General features: G+C 48.2%; 1 protein-coding gene across 1 annotated transcript in view; it reads left to right on the forward strand.

Annotated features, from left to right (window-relative positions):
• The window catches only part of mrc2 (mannose receptor, C-type 2), a gene marked incomplete at its 5' end in the record, with an annotated part of 35059 nt that extends 17327 nt beyond the window's left edge, over positions 1-17732 (forward strand). The window contains 26 exons of the mRNA XM_080010098.1: positions 56-220; positions 834-947; positions 1147-1290; positions 1858-2049; positions 2302-2456; positions 2607-2711; positions 5175-5290; positions 6132-6286; positions 6627-6841; positions 7189-7331; positions 7815-7908; positions 8196-8325; positions 8593-8625; positions 8727-8893; positions 11882-12050; positions 12172-12314; positions 12454-12568; positions 12731-12897; positions 13014-13122; positions 13657-13895; positions 14086-14248; positions 14875-15024; positions 15702-15815; positions 16318-16497; positions 17152-17175; positions 17269-17732. Coding sequence (XP_079866224.1) covers positions 56-220; positions 834-947; positions 1147-1290; positions 1858-2049; positions 2302-2456; positions 2607-2711; positions 5175-5290; positions 6132-6286; positions 6627-6841; positions 7189-7331; positions 7815-7908; positions 8196-8325; positions 8593-8625; positions 8727-8893; positions 11882-12050; positions 12172-12314; positions 12454-12568; positions 12731-12897; positions 13014-13122; positions 13657-13895; positions 14086-14248; positions 14875-15024; positions 15702-15815; positions 16318-16497; positions 17152-17175; positions 17269-17489 — 3722 coding nt within the window. The 3' untranslated portion in view covers positions 17490-17732. The remainder of the gene's footprint in view (positions 1-55; positions 221-833; positions 948-1146; positions 1291-1857; positions 2050-2301; positions 2457-2606; positions 2712-5174; positions 5291-6131; positions 6287-6626; positions 6842-7188; positions 7332-7814; positions 7909-8195; positions 8326-8592; positions 8626-8726; positions 8894-11881; positions 12051-12171; positions 12315-12453; positions 12569-12730; positions 12898-13013; positions 13123-13656; positions 13896-14085; positions 14249-14874; positions 15025-15701; positions 15816-16317; positions 16498-17151; positions 17176-17268) is intronic.
• Between the last annotated feature and the right edge of the window lie 1999 nt (positions 17733-19731).

A 19731-nucleotide genomic window follows, 5' to 3' on the forward strand; every position in this document is an offset into this window, starting at 1 on the left:
CACATGAAATGCGCTGCACAGATAAACTTGCTTCTATCTCCGTGTCCCTCTCCAGGCAGGAACTGTGAGACCTTCTGGGACACGGACCCTCTGACGGACAGCTGCTACCAATTTAACTTCCAGGCCACGCTGTCGTGGAACGAAGCCCGCGTCAGCTGCCAGCAGCAGGGGGCGGACCTGCTGAGCGTCACCAAGCTGCACGAGCAGACCTACATCAACGGTGAGCACCGGGGGCGCTGTGGCTTAGTTGGTTAAAGCGCCTGTCTAGTAAACAGGAGATCCTGGGTTCAAATCCCAGCAGTGCCTTTTAGGTGGACGCCAACGAAGGCTGAGCCGGGGCACAGGCCTTCACCTGTGACTTCCACTGCCCAAGTCGAGGTGATACAGCCGGGTTTTGCATTTTGTCGCTGTTATCTGTCTGCGTGGAACTAGTGTTTCCTCCAAACACACACAGGTGGGAATCTCTAAGCCGCTCTCAGGTTGGACTGGTGACCGTTACTTTGAATGTCACCCCCAAGGTTCAATCTCCCAGTCTACCGGGAGGGACTCCAGCCCTCCCTGACACCCCGAGCAGGAGCAGTGGATCAAAAAATATCAAAGGATCCGAGGCACTAATCCAACTCTTTAATGTTTGGAACGGCTTCAAGGTTTTGTAAGACTCCTAATCTAAATTCAGGAACGCCTGAATGGGTACATGATGGGTACATGATGATTACCATATGATCATATCTCCCCCAGTCGTTAGTCTTTTTTACCTGTCAGAAGAAACCATACGCAAAATCTCCCCGAAAACCCCCCCCCCAAAAAACCTGAAAGAGCGTTCTCCGTCTCAGGTCTGCTCACCGGATACAGCGCCGCCCTGTGGATCGGCCTCAACGACCTGGACACACACGGAGGCTGGCAGTGGGCGGACTCCTCCCCACTCAAGTATCTCAACTGGGAACCGGGTGAGGTCCTGAACACCACATAGCCCCACTGGCACACATGTGGGTGGGGGCTCTGTTCGGTTTGTCTTTAATTTTTAAAGTTGCCACACCGACACCTAAAGGTCCTGAGTTCCGTCACCTGAGATCTTCACACGGACGCTTCAAGGTGTAAGCCCAACACCTCGAAAACTCCGAGGCTAACTTTCGCCTTTGGTCCCAGACCAGCCGAGCCACGCGGAGGAGGACAACTGTGCCGTGATCACAACCGAGTCGTCGGGTCGTTGGCAGAACCGGGAATGTTCTGAGGCACTGCCTTACGTCTGCAAGAAGAGACCCAATGCCACGCTGGACCCCTTCACCACCGGTGAGTCAAAATAGCCGACAGCAGCAGCTTCAGCGCTCCTGCAGGGAGGTCTGGCTCTATTCTATTTGAACCGAAGTTGCGTCTCAATTTCACTTTATTTATTTCGATGTGAATTGGCCGAGAAGAATTCGCTTTATTTTTTTACCTTTGAGGAAAGTTAATTCTCTGGGTTTCCTGAAGTGGAATAAGGAGCTTTGTCAGCGTTTTAAAGACAACAGCAGACTTATGATTCTCTCTACTCACGAGACAGAATTTTTCGCACGTTGACACATTTCCTTGTTTTTAGTCGACACATTTTTGTGGAATTAAACACTTTAAAGGAAACAATAAACCGTCACATGTACACCCTTTTCACAATCTCACAATTTTTTGAGAAATCTTATCAAGTAAAATATTCACATCGAATTGGCCCAATGATTTTGCTTAAGTCAAGTTTTTATCTTCAATTCATTGTTTTTCCTCTTTTTTGATATTGACACTTTTAGAGTGTGGACCTCACACAAATCTATCGGCATTTTTTATTTTTTGTGCAGGTTGAATTATTTCCGTCCGTTTGTTTCTCCTCAGACTCGTGGGCGGACGATGAGAAGTACGAGTGCGAGGTGGGATGGCAGGCCTTCCAGGCCGGCTGCTACAAGCTGAACTGGGAGAAGACGGACTGGGACACGGCGCAGAAGACCTGCCAGAAGATGGAGGCCAACCTGGTCAGCGTCCACACCTTACCCGAGCTGGAGTTCATCACACGCGACCTGAAGAAAGGTTGGGCTGCATCGCTCTGATGTAGAAATCTGCTTCTGAAAGCCACAGAATATTTCGTTGCTCGATAGTGTCGACATCCTAAAAGTCCCGAATGACCGTATCCAGCTCTATCCAAAAAAGTTTGAAAACTATTTTCAAGCCATGTTTCTGCTTTTGTCGGCCCACAATTATTATCATTGTTTTTTGACTTTGTCCTGGTTTTACGCCTTCATTCTTATCCAGTAAGGTTAAAATGTCGTCTCTGTCATACAGACATCGTGGAGCTCTGGATCGGACTCCACGACACAAACATGCAGATGGACTTCCAGTGGACCGACCACACCCCCGTCATCTTCACCTACTGGCACCCGTACGAGCCCAACAACTTTCGCAACACCCAGGAGGACTGCGTGACCATCTGGGGCGCGGTGAGTTACGACCCCGGAACCCCGGAACCCCGGACCCCCGGCCGGCGGCGGGCGGCCCCGGGACCCTCGCAGCAGCGGGGGCCTGACGCACGCAGAGTCTGTGTTTGTTTACACTGAGCAGCTGTCATCGTCCCCTGTCTGCGTCTGCAGGATGGACGCTGGAACGACAGCCCCTGTAACCTGACGCTGCCGTCCATCTGCAAGAAACCCGGGACCAAGAGCGACGGGACGGGCCAGCACAAGGACTGCAAGAAAGTAGGGAGTTCCACTCTCCTTACTTTTTATCGTCTTTCGCTCCCTTTTCCCCCTCTTTCATACATCCGATTTCCCAAAAGGTCCCTCGCACCGAAAAACCCAGATATTCTAGAAACCTTTTGCCCAAGAACTGTTCTCCCGTCAGGAGTCGTGGGTCTTTTTTTTTCCATTTTTTTTTGGGCCAAAATCTAATCTCTAATACAGGAAAACATTATTTTTCAGCACAAACTCAGCTCTAAATCTTATTTAAAATTCCGTCAATTAAAAAAACTCAGCCAAAGCCAGCAGCCAAATCGGAGAAAATTTATACATTCTCTTCGACACTGTCACTTGTTGACATAAAAACAAACAAAAAGGATTTGTGAATTTTTACATTTCGAAGACAGGAAAATGTGTTATTGAATTTATTATAAATTCAGATATATTTGGATTTCTGGCTAAATATTTTGTGCCAAGCAAGATTTTTCCCTCAAATTCATATGACAAAATCTCTGCAACGCTTGAACTCGTCGGCATTAACGCGGAATCATTCGTGTTAATGCGTTAAAATTTAAAATCCGCCATTTAGCACGACAGAACAACGAACGAGCTTTTACTTGAACGCCCCATTTATCCATGTGGCGAAGGAGTCACATCTGCTGGATCCATCTGCTGTAATTCTACGCTCCATAATTCTCTCTGTTTGAGACCTGAAGATGCTTCTACCCGACACCTTCCGCCCGGCAGCGACCTGCGCATTGTCACTTCATGCATTACGTGTTTCACTCTTTACTTTTCCAGTTAAAAGTCAAACAAACGGTCTTATCGATAAAGAGAGAGAGAAAAATAAAACATCTGTCAAATCGAGTGTTGTCTTTTTTTGGCTGTTCGATTTTTCGGGGAGCGTTGACAAAATACACCTTCAACAATCGTACTGGGTAAAACGATGCCAATTCTGTAATTTCGTCAAATTAAATGAGGAACTTTTTTTTTAGTTTAAGTTCTAAGTCATACAAAGGGTTAACTGGTGATGAGGGGGCGTGGTTGTGGGACGAGAAGGATCCGCATTTTTCATGAACCGTGCAGACTTGCTAAACACAGTTGTTTTCTTTTTCGATTTGGACAAAGTGGTGGCGCCGCTTCCCAGCTGTTGAATCAAACAATGGACTGTGAATGGACAAACTCTTTGTTTAGTTTGCTGTGAGTTTCACTGACTGACTGGAATTTTAAAGCCCAAACCCCTTATGGGATGCTGATCTTGGCTGTATATTATATCTTTATCTTGATATGAGACTTTTGTTGTCTGCAAAAGATTGTCATGTGATGTAGGTTTTCGGTCCAAAATGTCATATTTGACTTCATGAATATGGCTCAGAGGATGAGTGTGTGTGTGCATGTGTGTGTGTGTGTGTGTGCGTGCGTGTGTGCGTGCGTGCGTGGTGGTAGTGTAGGAGTGTGATTTACTGTATAAAGCGTAGATACTAGGATTCGACGGAGCAGCTGGATTCCTTTGAGGTTTCCATTCCGCTGCCAAAACACGATCGTGCAACAGCCTGAGGTCTGGCTTACTCACACAAGAGTGTGCACGAGGCTGGTGCACGGTCCTCTTACCCCCGGTGACCTCCCGGCTGCACGCCTAGAGAGAGAGAGAGAGAGAGAGAGAGAGAGAGAGAGAGAGAGAGAGAGAGAGAGAGAGAGAGAGAGAGAGAGAGAGAGAGAGAGAGAGAGAGAGAGAGAGAGAGAGAGAGAGAGAGAGAGAGAGAGAGAGAGAGAGAGAGAGAGAGAGAGAGAGAGAGAGAGAGAGAGAGAGAGAGAGATGATTTAGCATTTTTAACTGAGGTGGACGGCCGAGGGACAGAAAAAACAGGGACATAAGGTCACCACCATATAAAAAAAAATCAAGCATTTAGAAATGTTGCAACATGCTGGAAATCAATAGATGTTATATGTTTTTGTCATTATGATGTTACATGGTAATGTCATTATCCAGCCCCAATACCTTCTCTATTGTGGTGAGACACACAGTTGTTCCCCCCTTGGGACATTCAACATTTTCTACCGCAACTGCACGATATCTCAGTCCGTCACATCTTTGTTCTTTTGTGCAAAATGGCGTTCCTCAGAAACCCATCTGAAATGATAATTTTATACACACACACGCACACGTGCGCACACCCACACACACACACAAAATGTCACATGGAGGCCCAGATATGGGCTGGGAACACCGACTGTGAACTTAACTTAACTTAACTTAACCGTAAAATGACTTATTTCATTGTATAGGCAGCTTAAAGACAGCCTGAACAATCGAAACACAAACAAACGAGATGTCCGCCCGTTGCAATCCATCCATTTAATCCAGACCAGCACACCCGCACGCACGCACGCACGCACGCACGCACACACACACTCGCACACACCCACACACACACACACACCCTCGCGCACACACACGCCAACGCCCTGCTGTGTGTCCTGCAGGGCTGGAAGTGGCACAGTCCGGCCTGTTTCTGGGTCGCTGAGGACCAGCTCAGCTACCAGGAAGCCAGGAAGGCCTGCGAGGACAGCGGGGCGGCGCTCATCACCATCACCAACAGGTAACCGTCAGCAAGACCACCGTCACACGTTGACGTCCATGAAAACAGAACAATTAGATGTCAAGTAACGCATAGAATCGTATATCATCACTATTACGACAAATTTAACAATCTAAGCATGTCATATATTTCATCACGATATTGACGAACACCATGGGCTCCCTCATCAGTTCCCTACAGAGGACTGGTAGAGTAGAGGTGGAGTAGCGGTGGAGGTGGAGCGGAGGTAGAGTAGAGGAAGAGGTAGAGTGGAGGTAGAGTAGAGTTTTTGGAGCTAGAGGGAGATTGAATAGAGGGTAGAGTAGAGGTTTAGTCAAGAAGTGGTAGACAAGAGGTAGAGTAGAGGTAGGGTAGAGGGAGGTAGAGAAGTGTAGAGGGAGTTCTAATATTGTAGAGTGGAGTAGAGGTAGGGTAGAAAATTGATAGAGTATATAGAGTTGAGGGTTGGTAGAGTAGACGTTGACTAGAGCTTGAGTAGAGGTAGAGTATTGTTAAGTAGGTTAGAGGTAGGGTAGAGATGTGATGAGAAGAGGTAGACTAGCGGTGGATCAGGGTAGAGAAGTGGTAGAGAGAGAGTAATGATGGGATAGAGCAGAATGGAAGTTGAGGTAGAGGGTAGGTAGAGTAGATGGAGAGTTGAGTAGAAGTAGAGGCTGAGCAGAGGTGGATCCCCTGATCAGCTCCCTGTATAAAATTAACCCCGGTCATCACAACGTTGACTCATGACCTTTGGACGATGAATGGACGAGGCTGAACTGCATTTCGACACAAGCTTCTCGGCGACCCCCCTGCACCCCGCCTCGCTCCCTGTCTCCACCACGTGGTTTCCTTCTTCCTTCAGGTTCGAGCAGGCGTTCGCCAACAGTCTGGTGTTCGGCCGCTCTGGCGAGTCCTTCTGGATCGGCCTCCACGACCAGGGCAGCCCCGGGGTCTTCCACTGGCTCAGCAGGGACGAGGTGTCCTACACCAACTGGAACAGAGACCAGCCAGGTGTGTGTGTGTGTGTGTGTGTGTGTGTGTGTGTGTGCGTGCGCGCGCGCGCAGCAGGGCAGTAGTTGTGCTTTTACTAGTTTTAAAAAGCAAATAAGCCGAAATAAGTGTTCATTGTGGTAATAACTACATATATATATATATATATATATATATATATATATACATACATACATACAACAACAAAATAATTCCCTTACTAAATTAATCGTAATTACTGGCTAGTTACTGTAAAAGGGTGTTTTGTGTGTGTATTGATTACATTGACTATTTAACAAACAAAATGTCCGCCTCCTTCCCCATCTACCAGCCATGACCCCTCTGTCTCTCTGCCCCCTCCCTACAGTTGCCGGCGGCGGCTGCGTCTCCATGGCGACGGGCTCGGCGACGGGCCTGTGGGAGGTGAGGGACTGTGTGTCGTCGCGCGCCAAGTTCATCTGTCGCCAGAACCAGGACTCGTCTCTGAGCCCCGAGCCCCCCGCCCCAATGCCCACGCCCAGCCAGAGCGGGTCCTGCCCCCCGCGCTGGAAGAGCTCCAGCGAGCTGCGCTACTGCTACAGGGTCTGCAAACGCCACTTATTATTATTATTATTAATTAATTTATTTATTTTTAAAATTTAATTGTATTTTCCTTTCTTTTTCTTTCTTGTTTCGCTATTTAATCATATTTTCATTATTTATGTATTTTATTTATATATTTTTAATTTTGTATTAACTTATTTATCTTTTTTTATTTATATTTATTGATTTAATAGTTTATCTTTTACCTGGATTACTCTTCTTGTTTTTTATATACAATGTATATTTATTGATTTTTCTTTCATATGGCATGACGACGATGTGCACCAACATAAACATGGGAAGCACGATGTGTTTCGGATTTTGACGACAATGTCCCCGTGGTGTAGGTGTTCGACTCGTTCCAGACGGAGCAGAAGCTGACCTGGCTGCAGGCTCATCTGTTCTGCCAGGGATACGGAGCCAACCTGCTGAGCATCGGCGGCCCGAAGGAGGAGGACTTCGTCCAGCAGGTCCTGCGCGAGGCCTTCGGGTGGGTGTCACGGTGGATGCGTGACGGACACGTTGACGTAGACACGGTAACAGCGACAGTGAGGTACAATATGGTAGCGACAGAGAACTACCCGTCTGCCCCTGCAGCAGATCGTCAATTTTCCAGGATTGCTCCTTCCAAACAAAGTTGAATGTGATGGGCTCACAATACCGGGACCTGATTGGCTGAAAGCGGCTCCCGGCATGCGATGGTCTGGCGGTAAAACGCTGCCGTGAGGAGCGCCAGCTGCAACCAACCTAATCTGGCATCCCAGCGCTACTATTCTGAAAGGGTTTTTCAGAAAGTGCAACAAGTCTGATTTGGGAGACTCAGACCAACCAAACCTGGCTTCAACTGGACCCAACAGGAACTGAATGGGTCTGGGGCTGGGTCTGCTTTTTAATGATGATGATGATGATGATGATGATGATGATGATGATGATGATGATGATGATGATACACTGACGTAGGTGTGGTCTGCAGGGACACGGAAGACGAGCAGCACTGGTTCTGGATCGGCCTGAACCGCAGGAACCCAATGGACAACGGCAGCTGGAAGTGGAGCGACGGGCTGGCGGTGAGTCACCAGGCAGATGTCCGACGAAGATGAAGACGTGGTTTTATAGTTCGGAGGGGGGTTTCGCAAACTGGGGTCCGCAACCCCCCTAGAGGTCGGTGAAGGAATTACACAGGGTCTGCAGCAAAATTGCAATTGATGCGATTTTTTTCAGTAAATATATAGACGGTCCGGAACCTCCGTTGAACCTGCCAGGTATAAACAAAGTGTCATGTTATGTAATCTTGACGTAAACATCAGACATGACGTACGCCCCCCGGTGTTTTTTCCCCAATACGCTCACGCAGTACACATACCAGAACTTTGGCCGCTACCACTACAACATCCGTCAGTGCGCCGCGGCCGACCTCGGAACCATGAAGTGGCTGGCGATGCACTGCGACTCCGAGCTGCAGTGGATCTGCAAAATCCCCAGAGGTAAAGCAGCGACGCCAGCACAGGCCTGCGCAGGGCCACAGCTTTACATTTATTCCACATTTGGCGACGATCAGAGGTGTCTATCGGGCGAACTTTCCTCACATTACAAGCTTTGAAACACGGGTGGGTTTTATTTGAAGGGCGAGGAGATTGGGTCTCAAGGCCTATTTCAGATTACCCTAAAGGGCCTAAATACTTCCCAGCGCTGTCTCACGTGCCGATTGTGTTTTTCATGGACACGTGCTCATGTGCTGTTTATGTTTTCAGGGACGGTGGAGAGTGAACCAGACGCATCTGAAGGTCAGTTTCCTGAGGGAAAGCCTGTTTTCGCTCCCTTCTCCGGTGCAACCTCTGGGGGGGGGGTCTCTATCCGGGCTAACCGCTGCCGTGTCACCTGTTAGGCTCCAGCTCCCCGGAGTGGGTGGGCTTCCAGGAGGCCGAGTACAAGTTCTTTGACCACCGGACCACCTGGGACCAGGCCCAGCGGATCTGCTCCTGGTTCCATGCCTCCCTGGCCTCCGTCCACTCAGCTGAGGAGGAGACCTTCCTGGCCAGCACTTTGCGCAAGGTGCTCAACCCCCCCCCCGCCAAACAAGTCCAATGCCACGACCAGAATAAATAAATACAGTACTGCTGCTGTGATCTGTTTTCCAACTAGGGCTGAACCATTTGGGAAAACAATCTGATTGCAAGATTAGTTCGTTTTCTAGTATTTTCTCTTCTGTATTATTTGCTAAAAACAAGCAATACATCATTCTATAGTATGAACAACACAACATTGGACACAGTCAACATATAAACTGCTCTTTCCTGCAGGCCAGGCCTACGTGTCGTGATGAAATTAGATGAATTGATGCATGAACTGATATGAATAACATATCTTTATTAAACTAGTGAACTGTAAAAAAAGAAAAGCCTTTAATCACAACAGAATGTTGACTCGTGGATTTAACTTCAAGCCTCGTTATTGTTTGAATCTGAAAATCTACATTCGAAAAATATGCAGTGTTTCGGCGGAAAATGTATTATTATTTATAAAAATGTTGCGTGCCTAAGTCCACAGGCACGGAGCGCCGCTCTGTGTGCTCAGGGACAGCTCTGTGCTCATTAATTCGAAAAAGGTAAAAAAAATAAAAATACCAAACAGACGCATTATTCTGGAAGAGGCTCCGTCCGAGCTCTGCAGGTGTTCCGGGCCCTGCCAGCGGCAGCGCACCGCGGCCCGGGCTGGAGAGCCGAGTCTCACCGGGGGGGGGGCAGCACGGAGGCTGGTTTAAAACCATCGCTATGTGGGGGGGGGTGATAAAAGATAGAAAGTGTTCGCATTGCAAACGGTTTCGTTCCATACGCACTTGTTTTGTTCCATGAAGAGACGTAAAATAAAATAAGCCCCCATGGGATGGCGCGCTAGGCGGCCGCCTATCTCTGCCTCTAGAAAGAGCCGGCCTCGAACAGCCCTATTGGTTAGATTGTGTAACATTATATATATATATATATATATATATATATATATATATATATATATATATATATATATATATACACACACACCTCACAAAAAGTTAGGGATATTTGGCTTTCAGGTGAAATTTATGGAAAATGTAAAAAGTTCACGCTACAGTGATATTATATCATGAAAGTAGGGCATTTAAGTAGAAGCATGCAACGGTGATTTCCTCATCTCAAACCATTGATTGAAACAAAAGCCAACAACAGTGGTGGGTTTACCACAACAAAAAATGTCAGTGTCACAATAACTTGTCATGTGCCCTTGAGCATCAATTACAGCTTGACAACGACGTCTCATGCTGCTCACAAGTCGACTTATTGTCTGTTGAGGCCTGGAGGAGGAGCTGGAGCATTGTCGTCCATGAAGATGAAATGAGGCCTGTGTTGTTCATGCAGGGGCACAATGACTGGATTAATGATGTTATTCAGGTAGTATGGGCTTGTCACTGTACCAGTCACAAAGTGTAGGGCAGTTCTGTATTGACTAGACACACCTGCCCACACTGTAACACCCCCACCACCAAAGGCTCGTCTGGTGACAACAGTGGCTGATGCATAGCGCTCTCCTTGACATCTCTAACGTCGTTGGTCAGGTACCCTTGCAGGTCGTCTAGCACGCAGACCACGCTGATGTCAACGGTTTTGAATGGTCTGACGTGACACTTGGGTGCCTCTCACCTCCCTTAAATGTGCCTGGAGTTGAGTGGCATCATCATCCTGTTCACCATGAAGCGCTCATCAGTGTGGGATGTGGCCAAAGGACGTCCACTTCTATGCTTTTCTGTGACTCTTCCAGTCTCTGTATCTCTGTTGCAACCTGCTGATGACACTCTGTGATGCTCTAAGCTCAGTGGCCACTTCCCTCTGAGAACATCCTGTTTGAAGCCTCACTATGGCGAGGTACTGTTGATCAATTGTTAGGCGTCGTCTTGGTCTCATGATGTCAGAATGTGAACAGCATGATGAAGAGGACTGTTTAAATACCAATTCTAACTGAACCAGGAAATGTATTGGTCGATTCATGGATCAAACACCTGTTGTGAATTTTGCCGTTCAGCTCCTTGTTAGAGAACAGCAAGTTGTGCAAAAAGTACTGAAACATTGAACAGTTGGACATGTGCATTCAAAAGTTTAGAGAAGGTCAAATTAAGTTCACCTGTAAAGGTTATAGTGCATTTTAGGTTCATCCTGGAATTTCACCCGAAAGTCGAATATCCCTAACTTTTTGTGAGTAGTGTGTATATATATATATATTTTTTTTTTAATATATATATATATATATATATATATATATATATATATATATCAAATTTATTTGTTTATTTGTTTGTTTGTTTATTTATTATAATTATTATTTTTTAAATTGCAGCCTTTGTGATTTGAAAATTGCATTCTATTTAATTGCGCTTTGCGGTTTGAATTTGATTAATCGTTCAGGCCTGCTTCCAAGGTTCTCCAACCTTGAGCAGCTAAATAAACGGTCTTACCGCTAATGAATGGGCACATTGTTTTCAGCACAAACTCAGCTCAGCTAAACTAAGTCTGAATTATGTTTTTGTGTGGTCAATTCAAGAAACTCGACATCTGCCGGCGGCCAAAAATCGGAGAAAACAAATATAAAAAAAAAAGTCTTTAGAAAGTCACAAATCACAAAAAATATGTTTTTCCTTGCGCAACACAAGGTTCTATGTGCAGCGAAATACTGTCATTGAGTTCATATTTGATGACACATACGGTGCGGTGACAAAAACGGTTTGACCCTTCCTCGTGCTGGAAAACATTTGATGTGAAACAGCAGGAACACGCAGCAGCTAACCATTGACCGCGAAGGGAGAAACACGTTTGCGAGACCGTAGTAGAGTCTTTTCTCTCTGAAAGTCGTCAAATAGAGCCACAGACATTTGTCCAAACAAGCGGCCAACCTACCAACAGCAGCAGGTTCGACGGAAGAGTTAGCCTCCACTTGTTTTCTATTAGGCTGGAATGAGCGGATCGACAAGGTTAAGGTTTGTATGAATAAACACTCGTTGGCCCTTCTCGCCCGCAGATGTCCAGGGCTGAAGGCGACAACTGGTGGTTGGGCCTCCACACCTACGAAAACGACGGCCGTTTCCGCTGGTCCGACCGCTCCGTGCTCAACTACATCTCCTGGGCGCTGGGGCGGCCGCACCCGCTCAGCCGGGACCGCAAGTGCGTCCACATGTCGGTCAGCAAAGGTACGGCGAGGCCCGGCGTGTCGCTCACAGCCGCTTTCCACGGCCCGGGCGGTCCCGGCAGGCCGTCCCCTGGCTCCCCAGCGCCTTCATCCCTGTTGTTTCTAACTCCTTCCACCCTCAGCGGAGTGGGCGGATCAGAAGTGCCACTCGGACCTGCCCTACATCTGCAAGCGAGTGAACGTCACCGGGACCGCCCCCCCCACCCCCGCCTCCCCTCTGCCCCCCTCGGGGTGCCCGGAGGGCTGGGCCTCCTACCAGCATAAGGTAGGACTCTGCAGAGAATGAAAGGGCGCGCAGACGGTTTGGGATTCGTTGGGGGGTGTCCCGGGCGGAGAGAGAGACTAGTTGGATTTGCTGCGTTGAATTCGATTTACGAGGGATCGCGCTCCCGTGCTCTCCGCAGTGCTTCCGTGTGTTCGGCCGCGAGGTGGCGAACAGGGCGACCTGGTCGGCAGCGAAGCTGATTTGTGAGATGAAGGGAGGCGTGCTAGCGGTAATACCAAATCATTTGGAGCAAGGTACTTAAAATAGGTACTCTGCCCACAAATACACACACATGCCATCAAGCACACACACACACACACACACACACACACACACACACACACACACACACACACACACATGTGCACACGCGCGCGCACGCATTAATAACATTTTTCCTTCTTTCTCCCCAACAGCCTTCGTCACCACTCTGCTGTACAATGTCAGTGTGGACCTGTGGGTGGGGCTGACGTCAGACTCCAAAGGCCACTTCCAGTGGGCGCAGCCAGGCCTGCTCAGCTACACCAACTGGGCTCCTGGGGAACCGCTGGACAACAGCGGGCCGCTTCACAACAAGAACCTGGTACTCGCCGCACGTCTCCGGGGCCGAGCCAGGCGGAGAGATTTCGTGCATCGTTTTGTCAGTCGCGGTTGCGTTCCGTCGATGGTCATCCCCATGTTGTTTGTCGCGCCTCGCAGGGAAACTGTGTGGTGTTGATCCATGGGAACCCGGAGAAGAACACCGGGATGTGGGCTTCACGCGCCTGCGAACTGGAGAAGCACGCCTTCGTCTGCCAGAGGAGACAAGGTGAGACGTCCAACCGCGTCCACCGCATTTCCTCACATCCACCCACATCCACTCACGTCGCCTCACATCCACCCAAATCCGCTGACCTCGACTCGTAATGCACCTACATTCACCCATATCCACCTACATTCACCCATATTCACATCCGCCCACGTCCACATCTACCACCATATCCACTCACGTCCACTACACCCACCATATGCATTATGTTCCTCTAACATCCACCCTCATTCACCCCATCCACCCACAAGAATCTGCCTTCAAATGATTAAACATCTATGACAATTCCACTTTCAGACAAATTTCAGATAAATGTGATGTAAATGTGGTACAGATTCCAACCGTCACACGGTTGGAATCTGTAGCAGCGCTCTCCTGGTTTTCCCTGCTTGTTTCTATGAGCCGCGAGCGAGACGTTTACCAACAACAACAACAACAACAACAAAACAAAGCAACAACTGGGACGGCGATAACTGTGAACCTCAAGGGCCTGAGTGGGACCGGCTCCTGATCGCCTCGCCTCTGTTTGTCCAGACCCGGCCCTTCCCCAGGCGCCGGCCCTCATCCCCGCCACCTTCTCGGAGCCCGTGGAGTTGGGTCGCGCCACCTACAGGGTGGTCCAGAAGAGGCTGGACTGGACGGGGGCCCTGCACATGTGTGAGTCTCTGAACGGGACCCTGGCCGCGGTGAGGAGTCCCTACCAGCAGGCCTACCTCACCCTGCTGATCAACGGCCTGCACCGCCCCGCGTGGATCTCCCTCTACAACTTTGGGGTGAACTAATTTTTGGTTCATTATACATTCAGTTCCCCAGAAAATATGTTTATCAACAGTGGGGGCTGGGTGTCCTTTAAAAGTTTCCGATACCTTCACCAGTACAATACCTTGATTAGAATACCCCGTGGATGATAGATAAAGATTTTGAGGATTGTAAAGCTCAACTTTCTGGTCTTTCAATCTTAAGGGGCGGAGTTTCACCTGGTTGGGTGAAGAGGATGTGACTTATTCCAACTGGAGAGACGGGGAGCCCAATCAGATGGCTGGGTGTGGTCACATGACCACCACTGGCCAGTGGACTATGACTCCGTGCGACGACAAATTTGAGGCTGCTATTTGTGAAATCAGTGGTAAGCTCACCGGTGACTGACTGGAAGAATTGTATTGAATTAATATGAAAACACATAAAACAAATATTAAAGGATAGGTTTGCTATTCAACCTATCAACCCAGGCTTTATTAAAATGTTGGTTCCTATCATTTATAACTGGGAGCCACCAGTTCAACTCACCAGTCCAAGTGTCTCTATTGAGAAGCTCATCACATCGTCTTTAAAACTACTCTTTGCAAATCCCTGTACATTTAGAGTGTACTGTCAGATACAGCAGGTCACCAGTAGGAAGCGACACAGCCTCCTGTTTCTAGTCTCTCACGTTAACAAAGATGTAAGCAAAGAAACTGATTTGTGGGAGTGCAAAAAAACCCTGAAAATAACTGAAATGCACGGTTTGCAACCATTTATTTTATCATACCATACACAGACTGTGACTATATCGTGAGCTTCCCGCTTTTGAAAAGGAGATTTAACACGTGTTTGCTAATGTTTCCCCCACTGGGCTGCTTTTAAACACAGTAAAGCTGCAGCAGAGTGGTAAGTTCAGCGAGGTTGTGTTATGAACAGATGCAAAAGCATGGGTTGAAAAAACGGTGAACCTGTCCTTTAACCCGCCGTACCCTGTGGATTTCCACCCTCCAGCTGAGCCGGTGGTCCACCAGTGGACGTACCCGGGGCGATGCCCTCACTCGGTCGGCCACTGGGCGTGGATGCCGTTCAGGAACCACTGCTACGCCTTCAACCTGCAGAGCCTCAAGCTGCAGCAGGACGCTCACAAATCGTGTCAGAAAGGTATACACACCCAGAATATCCCTGCGTGCCTGTCCTGTCACGTGGTTGTCAGCGCTTTCAGGACCCCAGGGCTCTAGGGCTGGCCGAGTCGCGCGCCTGCTTTTAAATCTACTTTTAAAACATATCTTTACCTTTTTCCTAAGTTTAGCTGAGTTGTCTTCATCTTTTATTTTAATCTATTTTCACATTTTAATATTTTATATTTAAAAATTGTTTCATTTTATTTTTTATTGATCTTCTAATTGATTGATTTTACCTAGATGTGTGTTTTTATTAGTATTTACTCTTCTAACACTTATTTTTTTATTATTAATTATTTGCTTTACAAATGAACTTATTTATTATTATTATTATTATTATTATTATTATTATTATTATTATTATTATTATTATTCAGCTCGACTGGGGCTCAGTGCTGCTCTGTAGACAGCAGCACTGGTACAGGATCAATACGCCTAAAATTAGAGCAGTGTTATTGAACGTACAGAGAAGCGCACTGCGCCCTCATTAAAACGCGCGATGTGATCAATTTTTGTTTTCATTTGCTTGCATTTCTCCGTCTCGCTCCCTCCCACTCTCCCTCTCTCTCCCTCTCTCTCCCTCTCTCCCTCTCTCTCTCGCTCTCTCTCTCTCCCTCTCTCCCTCTCTCTCGCTTTCCTTTTCCTTTTTCCCTGAAGTGGGAGCTGAGCTTCTCTCCGTCTTGGACGAGACGGAGAACGGCTTTGTGTGGGAACACATCCAGAGCCGCTCGGAACAGGCCTATGGAGCTTGGCTGGGGATAACCCTGAAAGGTAAAGCCACGTAGCTTTAAAAAGATATCACCTCCATCCCCGGTTCAAGCTGATGATTCACCAGCCACGACAATGAACAAGTCTAGAGGTTCAGCCTCAGCTGCATTCTCGACACTTTAGCACTCAGACTGTTTTTATGAAAGGTCCACTTATGAATCTTAAACAAAGTCTGAGGTCGAGAACGATGCCAGCTAAATGTAATGGCGTCAATGTCCAGAACTTCTCTAGAACTTTATATAAACTGATGCTGCACGCAACGCTGCAGTGCGATGGCTTTCATCGAGGGGAGACATGTGGCTGTTTGGCACATGCAACCGATGCCTATTTTATACTTGGCCTAAAAGAAATGCGGGAGTTTCTTCTTGGTGTGACTGGGATTGCTCCCGCAAGGTGGGTGCATTTCCTGACAGGTAGCAAAACTCTGCACAACACCCGTCGACTCCGATGCTGAAGCGATGGCAGCGCCGGTTCCACTCGCCACTCTGTGTGTCCTCCGCTGCAGGAAGCAATCTGATGTGGAGCGAGAACACCGAGCTCCAGTACACCAACTGGGACGGCCAGGACACGGTGCTGAGCATGCTGTCGGCCAACACCTGCTTCTGGATCCAGAGCAACACGGGCCTGTGGAAGCCGGGATCCTGCAGGAACCGCACGCACGGAGTCATCTGCAAAAAGCCTCGCAGTAAGAAAGATAAACACGATTAGAAGGCCGGGGTGCCGTGGACGCGGCCGGGCGCTCGTTTCAGCCGCGACCTGACGACAGTGAGGACAAACAATACTGAAACAGCGCTGAGGGCAAAATATGTTTTGATTTATTACATCATGCGTTCAATTACGACACAGACATTGGAGAAAGTTGTTACGCAGGCAAAATAAAATACAACCAAGGCATTGCACAACAAGTTATTATGAAATGTGGCTTATGTATTGTGTTCAAGAAGTGTAACTACCTAATGTGTAGTTACATAATGTGTAATTACATAATGAGTAATAACATAATGTGTAATTACATAATGAGTAATTGCATAATGTGTAATTAATTAATGTGTTATCATATAATGTGTAATTACATTTTGTAATTACATAATGAGTTATTAAGTAATGTGTAATTACATAATGAGTAATTGCATAATGTGTCATTACTTCATGTGTTATCATGAAACAGCCAAATGTTGCCAAATGACTAAATATAATGTGTAATTACATTTTGCAATTATATAATGAGTAACAACATAATGTGTAATAACATAATGAGTTATTACATAATGTGTAATTACATAATGAGTTATTTTGATGAGTTATTGTAATGAGTTGTCTGTTTTCTTTCCTCCACCAGGCACCGAATCCTCGGCAGTGACCTGTAAGTACGACCAAATCTGTTATGACCTCACGGTACCAGATTGTTGACGTTCGTGTGATGCCCACACCTGACACCGCCACTGTCTCCGCCCAGTGGACGCCGACCACCTCCCCATCCTGATCGTCACCACGGTGACGGCCCTGGCCCTGGTGGCGCTGATCGTGGGAGTCGTCTACCTGTACCGCCGCCGGGCGGTGGGCTCGCGGGGCTCCTACGACGGGGCCCGCTACAGCCGCACCAACTCCAACCCGGCCGAGCAGACGGAGAAGAACATCCTGGTGTCCGACATGGAGCTCAACGAGCAGGCGGAGTAGTGCGGGCGGTTCGGACCCGGGAACCCCCCCGGAACACCCCCCCCCCCCGGACCCGGACTCCACCTCCACAACGCCAAGGGGACGACCTCAACGTTCTGACTGGGATTCCGGTAGAGATTGCGGCCTTTTTTGTCTAGTTTGGTGTCCCTTCGTGTATATATGAAAAGAAAAGAAAAGATCTATGATGTTTTGAAGAGCTGCGTAGAGCGCAGCGGGTGTCCATCTCGAATTTATAGGAAAGAAATCCTCCCCAAGAGAAAAACACCTTTCTACCATTTCCCCCGTTTACGCACCCCCCCCCCCAAAAAAAAAGAGCTTACGAAGACCGCTGATGGACCCAGGGTCTTGTTTCGACCTTTGCGACGTCCCGACGAGGCTTCCCCCGCGGTGCCAAAGTCAACTTCTGCCTCGTCTCCGTTTTGTTTCTTTCCTCTCTGTACAGTTTCACAAGTCGGCCGCGGCGATCGACAAAGAGCAGTCAGGTCGAGCGCCTCGGCTCTAAAGCCAGGAAATGCCCTCGTCCGTCACCCAAGCACCCTCGCCATCTCTCCCTCGGAACCAAAATAGATTGGGATTTTTTTTTTTATCCGTTTCTTATTTTTTTCCTCGCCGTGACAGTATTTACCTGAGCTTCAGGTGTTTGTTTTTGTGTTTTTTTGTGTTTTTTTTTCCGTTTTTTTTTCATTGATGTTGTTGTTGACCGTGCTGATTACGTTTTTCATTCGGGTTTGTTGATTTGTCTTCAGTATCTGTGCAGCTGTAGAGAACTGATAAGGATGATGCATGTGTTGTTGCTGCCAGTCCCCTCCCCTCCCCTCCCCTCCCCTCCCACACAGACACACACACACACACACACACACACACACACACACACACACCCAAATTGGACACGTTGACAATAGCCAACGTGTCCACGGACCAGAAGTAGAAGAAAGATGAAGAAGGACAAGAAGTGTGAGAGTGAACGAAATCCAACTTTTGACCTTGAAACGTCCGGTCTACAGTCTCACACGGTGCCGGCGTCGTGCTGCGTTCGACGGAGCTCGGAAATCTCCGCTTCCGACTCGGCGCCCCCGGGTTTTTCCGTCGGTTCCGTTCGGGAAAACACGGACGCCGGCGGCGAAGTTGCGTTTGCGTGGCCAGCTTGTGAGTTTCGACAAGCTACAATTTTATTTTATTTTTTTTTAGCTCGGAGTCCCGACTCAAACCTGCCGTTCGATCCCTCGCGCTTTTCCGAGCCGGGGGGGGGTAGCGGGTGTCGTATTTTCCCGAGTTCCGACTTCGGTTGGAAAGCAGCATCACCATCGGGGCCCCGCGCATAAGATGATCTTGACGATAGACTGTTGTACTTGGACTGTTTCTGCAGTTATTTTGACCCGATTCTGTGTTTTTTAGGGGTGGGAAAGGGGGGGGGGTCTCTTTGCCACCGCGGGCTTGGTCTGAGTCATCGTTTTTCCAGCCAGTCGTTGGCCCGTCTCCGCGTTATGACCGGGGTACCTTTCATTCCTCCTCATCGCATGCGGGTTCCACCATTTTTGTAAATATCTGACCCTCGGTTCCACTTTGTACAGATATTCGGGGGAAAAAAAAAAAAAAAATGTAAACCCTCCCTTGTTTTTGTGGTTCGTTTGCAAAAACAGCCTGAATGTTGCTGGTCGCCCCTGGTGTGGAGGAGGACGCAGGGAACGCTCCCCAAACCTAAATCCCGGCGATTCGGCCGGGTCTTTCTCTGCGACGTCCCGGAACCTATGGTGGCTTACAGGCCGATTTCGGGGGGGAAAGAAAGATTTCTTTCTCTTCCTCAAACATTCCTTTGTCCTGCAGCCTGCGAGTGTGAGTTTCTGTTCGGCCCAAGGCCCGAAGGAATGTTCTGGAGCCGTTTCACTCCGGGGCTTTTGGTGTTTTCACTGGGCTGCTGTGAAAATAGCAGCTTTTTTTTTTTTTTTTTTTCTTTTGCCCCGTAAGTTGGACCAAAAAGGGGAAGTAGGTGTGTGTGTGTGTGTGTGTGTGTGTGTGTGTGTGTGTGTGTGTGTGTGTGTGTGTGTGTGTGTGTGTGTGTGTGTGTGTGTGTGTGTGTGTGTCTCGTCTCCAGCTGTGGAATGTTGAGTCGGCAAGAAGAGCTCAGTGGCACGTCTGGAACCAATCAGCGAGAAGGAGGGCTGTTAGGAGAGAGAAAAGGGGGAGAGGTAGAGAGGGGGGCGGAGTGGAGAGGGGGACAGAGAGATGCGGGAAGGGGTGAGGC

The sequence above is a fragment of the Zeus faber genome (genome assembly GCF_960531495.2).
Source record: "Zeus faber genome assembly, chromosome: 11".
Lineage (NCBI taxonomy): Eukaryota > Metazoa > Chordata > Actinopteri > Zeiformes > Zeidae > Zeus > Zeus faber.